Genomic DNA, 11,646 nt, shown 5'->3' with positions numbered 1-11,646 from the left:
AACTACAAAATAAAAATCAATAAGGAAAATAATAAAATGTAATCCATTATTATTGAATTAGAAGGTTTAGAGAGAATAAATGTAATATTACTTTTTGTTTAATTAGTGTCTTTAATAGTCATTGTGTAAGAGGATAAATATGTTATTTAATAATTCATAATCAAGTGGGGTCAAGTGAGCAAATTTGGAGGTCCCAATAGCCGCACTCATATATATATATGCTATATACAGAAGTATGTCATTTGTAATAGGAAGATACTTTTCATTCCTAAGCTCACATTTGATGTCTCTCTACATAATCGAAAAATGTCTAACTGTAAGGTACACATTCTTGTTATTTGATTAATTTTCATAAATTGGTTCACAAGTCATTATATAGATTCACTATTTGCCTACGCAACAACTTAGAGAGAATGGAGAGGCTACACTTGAAACCAAACCTACACAAAATCGCTACCTACAAATCAGCGTAGATACCTCGCTTTCTGATGTCTCTTGTCTCTTCGCGTGTTCCATATGCCTTACCTACCAGAAATTCTCACCTACAAACTAAATAGACCAAGACCATATACACAGAGGAGTGAGAGGACCATCATCCTCAACTAGCTAGCTTCAGAGTTACTCAGACACAGTACGTACAATGGCAGCTAACACCTTAGTCCTCTATGCAGCTCCAGGAATGGGGCATATGATCTCCATGGTGGAGCTAGGCAAGCTCATCCTCAAGCATTACTCCCACAAATTCTCCGTCACCGTTCTCTACACCACCGGCAGCCTCGTCGACACACCAACCATCCCCGCCTACATTGACCGCATCACACAATCCCATCCCTCCATTTCCTTCCACTGTTTCCCACGCGCCGCCGTAATTAACCACCATAACCAAACTCTCAGCATGGCCGCTCTCATGTTCGAGTTCATCCGTCAGAACGACCCCAACGTCCGTCTTGCCCTACAAGAAATCTCCAAAACTTGTCAAGTCCGCGCCTTCATCATCGACCTGTTCTGCTCCTCCTCAATGGCCATAGCCAAGGAGCTCAACATTCCCACTTTCTACTTCTACACTTCCGGCGCGGCAGCTCTTGCGGCTTTCTTGTATTTCCCGACCATCCATGCACGAGTGAACCAGAGTTTCAAGGATATGAGAGACACTGCTTTTGAGTTTCCGGGATTGGAGTCTCCTTTGCGTGCTGTGCACATGCCTGAGCCGATGCTCGACCAGAACGATCCTGCTTATTCGGACCTGGTCTACTTCTGCTCTCATCTTGCTCTATCAGATGGAATCATAGCCAACACATTTGAAGAGCTCGAGACTCCGGCCGTGATTAAGGCCATCTCTGAAGGTCGATGTGTCCCTCATGCTCCAATTCCTCCTGTATATTACATCGGACCCTTGCTCGATAAAGAAAAGGCATCCGGCTCTGTGAATTCAGATGAGGAGTGTTTGTTGTGGCTCGATAAGCAGCCGAGTCGGAGTGTGGTGTATCTCTGTTTCGGAAGCAGGGGTTCATTCTCGGAAGCTCAAGTGAGAGAGATCGCAAATGGGTTGGAGAGAAGCGATCAGAGGTTCTTGTGGGTGGTGAAAAAGCCACCTGTTGACAACACCAAGCAGATTCATGGCGTGGAGGACTTCGATTTGGATGCTCTTTTGCCGGAGGGTTTCTTGGAGAGGACTATAGAGAGAGGCCTGGTGGTGAAGTCGTGGGCGCCGCAGGTGACGGTGCTGAAGAAGGAAGCTGTGGGCGGGTTTGTGACTCACTGTGGTTGGAACTCGGTGCTAGAGTCAGTGATGGCCGGGGTGCCGATGGTGGCTTGGCCGCTTTATGCAGAGCAGCATCTGAACAGGAGTGCTTTGGTGAAGGAAATCAAAATGGCGATTGATGTGGAGCAGAGAGAGGAAGATGGGTTCGTGACGGGCGATGAAGTGGAGAGAAGAGTTAGGGAGTTGATGGAGTCGGAAAATGGAAGAAAGCTCAGGGAGAGGAGCTTGAAACTTGGGGAGGTTGCTTTAGGTGCTCTGGGAGAGCATGGTTCCTCCAGAAGAGCTCTGGCCAACTTTGTTAACGCCATTCAATGATTTGTTTATCTTTCTCTAATTTGTGTGCATGAATAGGAATGCAAAGTGATTTTGGATTTTTCTGTTTATGGAAGTAATGTATGTGTAATTTTAGATGAGCATGAATCGAAAGAATACTTGCTACATATCATTTTTTGTTGCAAGTTCTGTTGCCAATGGTGGAATTTAGGGTTTAGACATTGTGTCAAAACTGGCCGTTACTATGGTAATAGAAGATTGTTCTGTTTCCAATGATGATTCTGATGATGGGTATAAGGCTATAAGCTTTCATCAATAAAATCTATCATGTAAGGCACAAGCACAAATTGTTTCAATTGAAGAGCAAAACAGAGCTGTCACAGTTTGCAACTACTTTCCATCAACCTTCAAACACTAGAAAAACCACACCTACAATTCATACTCTAAAAAAAAGTTGGACTGGGGCATTACTCAACGAAAATAAGCCATCTATTTTCTCTACCGATTATTGAATCAATGTCAATCGTGTTCTCAACGGCAACCACAATTAGAACTTACTACATGCCAAGATTCTTGATAAAGCGGTCATTGGATGTGATGCTTAATAAACGATCAAATACTAACGAAAGTTTTATATATTAATTAATTGACATATGGAAAATGGTTGGGATACCAACAAAATATACCAAATATCAATACCAAAAGATGTGGCATTTCATCAACGAAACTTTCAATAGGTGCAGGAAGAGTTCAACTTCACTCCCAAAGAATAAACTCGGGTACAGAATGCAAAACAGAAGCATCATTGTTGCATGGGAAGGGTATTTGATTGGCACCATCCTGATCCCAGTTTTAGGTCCCTGCTTTTCATTTGTTTCCGTAGCTTTTTAACCATTACTATAAACCCACAACTTTGGACCTACTAACTTCATTGATGTACTTCATGTCCCAACACCAATAATAGCTAATGTTTAGTGGTATAGGTATGCCAACAAACCTTAATCCTATGTTTTGAGGCTCATCCTATAAGCCTAAACAAAAAGCCAACCTAATATATCTTAGGTGAAGCAAAACCCAAACAATATGTCCATCCTTCTTCAATTAATATGTTCTATTTGTTTACAAAATCTCAAATTTGGTCCATATAATGTCAGGCAAAACAAGGAAGGTTTTGATTAAGAAAATAACGTACTACATGCTGATGTTCAAAATTATACTTTCCCATGGAGATGCACCAAAAACTGCTCATCTGCCATCAATTCTAGCTCAAGGATGCTGCAATGGGAGTACCACCAATGGAACTTCAATGTCTTCCCCTCAGATATTCCGTCCACCGCTTTTCTTTTATGCCGGCAAGTATGGCAAGCAAGGGATGACCTTTTGTTCCGCAACACCAAGAGATACCAAAAACCTAGTATATTTCTCAGTAATTCTCTCTACCCAAGATCTACATGTATATATATGGTTTCAGCAAATTCTAGGACTGAAGAAAACAAAATCATCTAATACCAGGCATGAGCAATGAAATTGTGACTACATAATTATGCATTAGAGAACCTTCACAAAAGCTCACCTTTCTGACCCCATTGGGTAGCCAGATCATGCATAGTATTAAATCAAATCAATAGACTTATAAGATCAGCAAATATTCTAGATTGATGTATTCCAAATTAACTTTTTGATTTCTAATATATCTCAACAGGAGGGATATTCCTCAAAAAAAAAAAAAAAAAAAAAAAAAAAAAAGACCAGGAGGGATATCTATCAGACAACTTACTGCATTCCCAATTAACATCACATCAATAGGCTTTCCTCTGAAATTATAGAATCAGAAACCAAAAAGTTTTCTCTAACTTCGATTAGTTAAAGGAACAATCTTTTGAAAAGGAATTTGGATAACCAAACCAAGTTCACATATGAGATATGGTCAAAATCATATCACAAACAATTTGAAGCTGCAAAACCCTCAATCCAAACTACGAGCGAGCACCATCCATAGTTAAGCATCTATGTTTTCTCTGTATAACAATATTATCACCTCTAAAGACAATGCCCATTACTAGTATGGTGTAGGATTAGAAATGTTGAGCGAGAGAGGAAAGTACTGCAATCCGTTTATACATTTAGTTTGAACTTCTAAGCACAATTGGCTTTAATTATACTGTATAGGACCTGCATAAAATGATAAAATTATTTAGCTCACCACCTTTCCTTATTATCCAATAGCCTATATTCTACCTCTTCTTCATGTGTGAGTCTCCATTACCTACTAGACAAACCACAATCAACATAGATTAAGACTTTAAGAGCTTGAAAATCGAAGGATTTGAACTTGGGGAACTCCTACTATGAGTTGCTAGCCTCACACATACTACAAGGTGGACCAATAAAAAAAAATTACATTCTAATATTTCTTGCTTAGAGAATTTGGTCCATAACAGTAAACCCCAACAGATTGTTTTTATTCATTCAAAACAATCATGAACCACACAAAATTGATCCTCTCACTTATAATCCTCCTCTATTTACAGGACAACATATATTGAAAACAATTTCATATGACATGCCTGATAATTTAACTAAATCTGTTTATTAATATGTAGCTTATCATGAGAACCAGCCTTGTCTTCTTTTTTCTTTATTTTTTATTTTTTATTTTTTTTAACAATGTGAACTGCAACTTTTCAACCTATATATTCAAGATGATATATGGACATGGAAAGAAGATAATGGGGAAAATGATTAAAAGCATGTTAAAAATATGAAATGTGACGCATAATTTTAGAGCTATGAGTCCATAACAATACTCGGGTTCCTTTTTGATGGAATACAATAATACTAACAGAATTTTCAAAAGGAAGCGGCCAAATGCTTAACCACTGATTCTAGGAAGCGGCCAAAGGCTTTACCACTGATTCTAGGTATGGCATTCTTACATCTATATATTGAAGAATGTGCCTTAGAATATAGAGTATCTCAAAAATACAAGGTAATTCTAATCAACAACCATGATGACAAACCTCGGCTGAAAGTTTAAAAACCTAATAATTACACTAAACAGTAGGTGGCATTCTGAGGTACCTCTGTTTATTCTTTAGGCATGCATTTGCACCTGCGCTGATACTCTGACAACTCCTGCAAAATTATAATATTTCAGTACATAAAGAACTTCACTTGAATTATTCCAAAGCCAGTGTAATGTATGGGGAGATTTTTAAAACAAGGTCAATGTGTAATATACCTGAATCTGTTTCTGAAGAAACTTCACATACTCCACTGCCTCGTCTAACATATCCGCAGTATTAGTTTGCTGCAAGGAACAACAATAGAAGCCCCACACCAAACAACTGTGAGCTATTGTCTGCTTAATGAGACTCTTGTAAGCTGTTCTTTACTACCAAATTAGGAAGTTTAATATTATCCGAACAATTTGCTAGTTTCTTCTTTTACAAACTCTCAAGATAGTTTACAAATGCAAGAATCAAAATATGGCAATAGCTTTCAAGACTGATTATAAAAATAATAGGGAGTTCATGTTCATAAGTAATGTACATAAAATAAAACCAAATACAAGAATATAAAGAAGAGGTCCACCTATCTGTTGGGAGATGGATGTAAAATGAATTACAATCTTGATAAAGTAATATTTTACCAGTAAAAATGAAGTCCCGGAATCTCACCATATGGATAAAGACTGATTGTAGAGATAGTAAAGTTACTTGCAGCTTTAAAATGCCTATAAAGTTTTAAAGATGTAAAAGAAAAGTACAATCCCTTTTCGGTTTATAAAAAAACATGAAGGTTAAAACTATTTATTCACTGATTAAGGCATTGAACAAATTAAAAATAATCACTTATTTAGTTAATTGTTCAGTGCATCAAAGCTTTTTTAACTTGCTGATTTTAGAATTTAGAACAAAGGTTATAATCACGAATTCCCTAAATTGTATTCCTCCTTTTACATTATGCCTTCCCTAGCTCATTCCTAACTCAAAAGGGGAAGATCTTTGACATATGCGGTTAGCTAGATTATAAATTAACTGTTTATTGTCTCACTCACTCCAGACTAATCTAAACTATCCATGAAACAAGGGCAGAAGACTTAGAGTCATCATTAGATTGCCATCATCATTGCCCAACACGAAGTAGGATACTCCTATACATAATATTAGTTTGATCACACAACAACTCCAACTAAATCACTAGCTGCAGTTGAACAGTAGTGTGCTACAGCAAATGGTATTTCAAAACAAATTATCTTCCAGGTTCTATCATATGGTATTGATATACAGAAATTGTAGTTTGATCAGAAAGTAAATCAGTCAGAAGCTCTAACCTTATCCATGTTGGGTACCAGCTCCTGAAGCTTCCTTATCCGGTCACTAATTCGAGTCCTCCTAACCTACAACAAACCCATGAAACATAAGAACTTAATAAACCAATATATTAACTCAACTAGGTAATTATTTATGATTAGAAATGGAAACATTCCACCCTCTTATTTTCTATATATAGAAATGAATAAAATGTGTCCAAGGAAGACTATAGTAGTTACCCTTTCAGCAATACTCCTTGGATGAGTAGCACAACCTCTCTTTGCCCTAACCCTCAGAGCTCCTGACTCCTCCAATCCACCTTCCTCCATTTTCTACAGACAAAAAATCGACCACCAACTATTAAATAGACAAATTCATTTCGAAAAATAAAAAGAAAGTTGAAGATTCAAAATTTACTCACCACCTCCCGAACCCGCTTATTAGCCAAAGAAGATGAAGAAACGCTACCGAAATTCGGGTTAGAAACATAGTCGAGCTGGCTGGCCGGAATCCCACCGAACCCGGAGAAATACCCTTCCGACCCATCACTCGAATTTCCGACAAAGTCGGCCGGAGAGCTGTTCTGTCTCAAAAACCTCGCAGCTGGATCCGCCACCACTTCCGCACCAAACCCCACCGCCACAGACGAAGTGGGCCCACCGCAGCTATCTGCAAGAAGGTCGGTGAGGCACTGGGTTGGCTTCAAAGGGTCCTCTTCCTCGTCCTCAAGCAGCGCCTCCAACCATGACGCCGGCGCCGAGCAGAACCGGCCGAGCCCACCTCGAGTCACTTCTCCACTTCCGCCAGGTGCCGGTTGCATCTGCCCTCGTCACCACCGCCGTCCCCAGCTCCGATATTTTCGCTCTTTTGCGAGATTTTCGGCTACACAACAATGGTGAAGGAAGCAGAAACAGAGGCAGAGAAAGACAGAGACTTCACTACACAGTGGTGTTTGAAGAGGCAGACAATATCAGATGGTTTATTTTCTTTCTGATCCTTTGGTTCTCTCTCTCTCTTTGTCTGAGCAATGTTGCGCCAAATCGAGAAACCCAGGTAATGATTCTCTGCTTCTACGGCCGCATCTATACCTTCGTTCTCCGCCGTCGATGGCTAAAGTGACGAGTGTGGACGGTGATTAAGTATTAGTGACGTGCACGTTACGCGAGGGGTAAACATGTAAGGCCGGGACGGTTCAGGGTGGAACGTCATCGTTTACTGGGCTCACAAACGGTGTCTTCTATGCGAAGAAAGCCGAGACGAGGAGTGGCGCGTGGGGTCGACTCGTGGAAGTGGTAGATTTTTTCTTCTTTTTCTTTCGATCTGAATCCTATGGTCTTTGCCTTTTGTGGCAAATTTAAGGAGAGGGCAATGATGGGCATTCCAAAACTATATTTGCATAAAAATGGAGAAAGGTAGTTAAGGCGTCTCTCTCTCTCTCTCTCTCTCTCTCTCTCTCTCTCTCTCTCTATATCAGGACGTCGACGTTTTTAGTCCTTTACTTGGTTTGTACTGTTAAAAAGATCCAAAGAGGGGACAACACTACTAGTAAAGGTTGAGTCGAATCCAAGGGTCACATTGAGCACCATTGCTGCCTGCTGCGTGAGGTGTAATGTGGTACCACACTCTCCAATCCAATCAAGGACACACTAGATGACACACTGATATAAGGATAGAACTTGGGTGACAAGCCCTTGTCACATTTAGGTGACCAACATCAATAAATTGATGACACGTGTTGTTTTAGATTTATCAGTAAAAGAGGCTCAACATTGCTAATAGAGAGTTAAACAGAATATGGATGTTTTCTGTTAGTGAGAATTACAGACCAGCAAATTTTAGAATTCTTGCCTCATGCTATCATATATTGATTGCTGGAAACTAATTTCACGACACTAAATTTACATGGCTCAAACATACGTACCCATCAATTTGTAACTCAAGGCCTTTCGATGTCACTCGATACCGAGTCGGGATCGAATCAAACTAGGAACGAGTGAGTGACATGAGAAGGAGAGGGAGCAGATCGGTGAACGCAAGGGGTTGGGTCTCTAAGTCAAAGCTCGACTTTGACGAGGAATTTGACAAAGGAGAATTTGCCTTTGCAGAAGCGATGGTTTGGGTCTCTAAGAAATTTGAGAACAGAGAGCTGGATTCCGCTTAACTCCCCCTCTAACAATTGTAAGCTTTCTTCTTTACTTTTTTCTACACAAGTCTAAAAATAACAGGTGTCGTCTCCTTATTGATGCTGGTCACCTAAAGATGACAAGGGTTTGTCAACCAAGTTTTATCCCTAAAGTAATGAGCAGGCTAGAGGATTAGAAAAAAAAATTATTTTATAGGGGATCATCACGTAATACGATTTATAATACTTATGAATATTATAAATTAATTATATATATATATATATATATATATATATATATATATATAAAGTTTGATGCTTCTTCATGGTAGATGGTAGAGTTATTTTTCCGTTATGTCAATATTTTGTTAAAGCAAATAGAGTATCAAATGAAACACTATTTGCTAAACGGATTAGAATTTGTTGTATATTGTAACTTAGAGTTAAGGCTCAATGTGCCCACCTTCTTTTTGTATTTTATGGTTTCAGTAATCAAGACTCGAGATTAGCTGCACCGACCCTCTTTAAAAAAATTTAAAAAAATTGTGAGAAGTGATTGTTTAATCGTCAAAATCAGTACTTGCGTCTATTATTTGTATATGAATTCTGGTGGCAGTGGCACTCTTTGGTGAACAGATTATAGCAAAATAGTTATAACATTTTTCTTTTGAAACAAAATATTGGGAAATTTTACGTTGTTCCTTTCTTAAAAACTATGATGTGATGATCAAAGTCACTCACGTTATAGTCCTAAGATATGATTCTTGCCAAAGTTTAGTAATGGAAACCATTTCAACGTTTCATTAACAATTTTCTCTAAAAAACGTTTCATTAACAATGTCAAAGTGCTCATGATTTTGTGTTTAGAGGTGATTTTGGTAATACAATTATGCCGCTAAGAAGTTAGGTATAAATGATGTACAACCTCATGATGCTCTAGCTTTAAAAGACGAACTCCATAGTGTTGTCATACATGGTAACGACCAAACAATGCCCCAAATGCTTCTAACAAAGTAATAGAAATATAAAAAAATAAAAAACAATTTCCATATGCTGAAATTTTGTAGTCTGCTATCAAAATATGAACAATTTGCATATTGCCTAAATTTTGGGGAGCATGCATCCATAATTCAGTTGAATGCGCCTCCACGCACTCTAAATCTAGATCGCGAATTTGGTTTTTCCTTCGCCTGTCCGGCAGCTCCAGGGTGTTGGGGATGGCCTCTGGCCTCGTCAACGTTTGTTTAGGACGGCCGGACGGGATGCATGGTTGGTGAGCGAGGCTGGTGGTTTGAGGCAGACGTTTGGAGGCTTCTTCGATGGGTCTTCTTGGTTTGTGTGGGTGGCTGCATATGGGGCTGTGGTTTGGCAGTGGAGTGAGATCGCAGTGGCTGTGGTTCCGGTCTAGAGTGGGGCGGCGATCAATCGTTGTTGACGGATGATGAGATGGTTTTGGTGGTGTGATGGGGTGAGTGGCAGACTCGTTTATGAGTTGAAGCGTGTTCTGTCAAGGGAGGATGGTGGGTGGTATGGGGGAGAACAGATTCCAACGCCGACAAAGAGGCCTTGTGGAGGCTCTGGTGTGGCTGATAGATCTGGATCTAGCCAGAAGGGGTGGGTGATCACTACTTCAGGCGGCCGGCAGTTTGATGACGACGGTGATCAACCCAAGACCGAAGGTTGGCTGCGATGTGGTGGGCTCAACAGAGGGGAGGTGATGCAGCTGCTGACGTGGGCCAGAGTTGGTTGGCCAGTGGACCTTTGTCTTGCTTTGGACCTCATGGCCTTGATTTGGGGTATAGGCCCAATTTTGGTATTTACTATGTTCTTTATGAAGTCTTTTATTTTGTTAGTTATATCTTGGTTAGTTGTGGTAATAAGTCACCAGTTTATGGCTGACAGAGGGCTACGCCCTAGTAGTAGATGCTCCTTTTAGTTTTTGGTTTATTGTTTTCTAGCGATTTTGGATACTGGTGGGCTATGTCCTGGAAAACGCACGCTGCATACCATGTTTGTCCTAATGAGGCGGCGAGTTCCTTGCTTTGTCAAATGGTCACTGCCTCCTAATGGCAAGAAGTGGCAAGATGAAACTTGGGGTCACTGGTTATTCCCAATGGCATCATAGCCGGAAAGCTGATAGATATTGTAACTTATGGCTCTACATGTGTGGTATTTTTTTGGTATGTTATCAAAATTGTAAAACAAATGGAGTAGCTAATGATGCACTCTTTGCTAAATGGTGCTTGTTGGAATGCATAGATTTTGTAGACACGCCTAATGTTAATTTATGGTGTTCTTACAGTATGGGGTTTAGGCACAACGTCTCCCCCTTGTATTCTGAGGTTTCATTAATGATTATGGCGTGATGGCTGCCGTTTAGCTCTTGTTTTCAAAAAAAAAAAATTTGGGGAGCATAGCTTGTTGCTCTAGATACCGTATAAGATGCAAAACTCTTCTATTGTCCTATGGTTTCTTTTCCGATAACAAAAAAAAAAATTGTTTACATCCTCTGTCATTTTCTAAGACTTCTTCTCCTCTCTTAAAGCATCTCCAATGACTTCCTTATATTCTTAGTTTTCTCACTTTTTGGGAAGATTTTGGTTGTTTTGCTCCAACATATCTCCTAAAACTTTCTCCAAAATAGAGAATGTGATGAGAGAGAAAACTAAATTCCCCATATTTGCAGCAAACTCTAAAATTTTAAAGAAGGATATGGGGAATAGTCATCAAATCTCTAAAATAGGGAATTTGTTGGAGTTGAAGATGAAAAATTGCGTAAAGCTCTGACTTTAGCTTCCGTATAATAGAGAAATTATGGAGATGCTGTTGGAGTTGCTCTTAAGGAAACAAATCGTCGATTTCAAATTGAACTAGCCCTTTTTTGCCCACCCACTTACCCCTATGACTAGAAAGACCCCATTAGCTGAAGAAGAACAAAAAAAAAAAATCTCATTGACAAAAAAAAAATTGGGTGCGTCTATTGCCACCCCACAAACAATTTTACTCACCTCACATTCTCTTCACACCCCACTTATATATTTTTAATTGTAAGTCTACTTTGCCCACTTACAATACCTAAAATACAATTTTCTCAATTCTACTTTATTCACCCTACATTCTCTTCTCACTCATTTGCAATACACACAATATCTGACTATTTCAATAGACATTGA

At 39.4% G+C, this 11,646-nt stretch overlaps 2 protein-coding genes across 2 annotated transcripts; one reads left to right on the top strand and one right to left on the bottom strand.

Annotated features, from left to right (window-relative positions):
- Positions 1-371: 371 nt before the first annotated feature.
- Positions 372-2,116, top strand: LOC101298317 (anthocyanidin 5,3-O-glucosyltransferase-like). Its single transcript, XM_004299770.1, has one exon. The coding sequence runs from the start codon at positions 641-643 to the stop codon at positions 2,075-2,077; it is 1,437 nt and encodes a 478-aa protein (XP_004299818.1). The 5' UTR covers positions 372-640; the 3' UTR covers positions 2,078-2,116.
- Positions 2,117-4,698: 2,582 nt separating this feature from the next.
- Positions 4,699-7,937, bottom strand: LOC101311679 (transcription factor bHLH80-like). Its single transcript, XM_004301382.1, is given in 7 exon segments — positions 4,699-5,170; positions 5,277-5,345; positions 6,372-6,437; positions 6,591-6,683; positions 6,773-7,171; positions 7,174-7,233; positions 7,851-7,937. Coding segments are annotated over 7 exon segments (822 nt in total). The 3' UTR covers positions 4,699-5,122.
- Between the last annotated feature and the right edge of the window lie 3,709 nt (positions 7,938-11,646).

The sequence above is a fragment of the Fragaria vesca genome, linkage group LG5, assembly GCF_000184155.1.
Source record: "Fragaria vesca subsp. vesca linkage group LG5, FraVesHawaii_1.0, whole genome shotgun sequence".
Classification (NCBI taxonomy): Eukaryota; Viridiplantae; Streptophyta; class Magnoliopsida; order Rosales; family Rosaceae; genus Fragaria; species Fragaria vesca.
The sequence above is the reverse complement of the archived record's forward strand: the minus strand, read 5'-3'. Positions and strand labels throughout refer to the sequence as shown.

Coding starts and splice junctions, on each gene's coding strand:
- LOC101298317 (XM_004299770.1), top strand. CDS start 641: ATGGCAGCTAACACCTTAGTCCTCTATGCAGCTCCAGGAATGGGGCAT.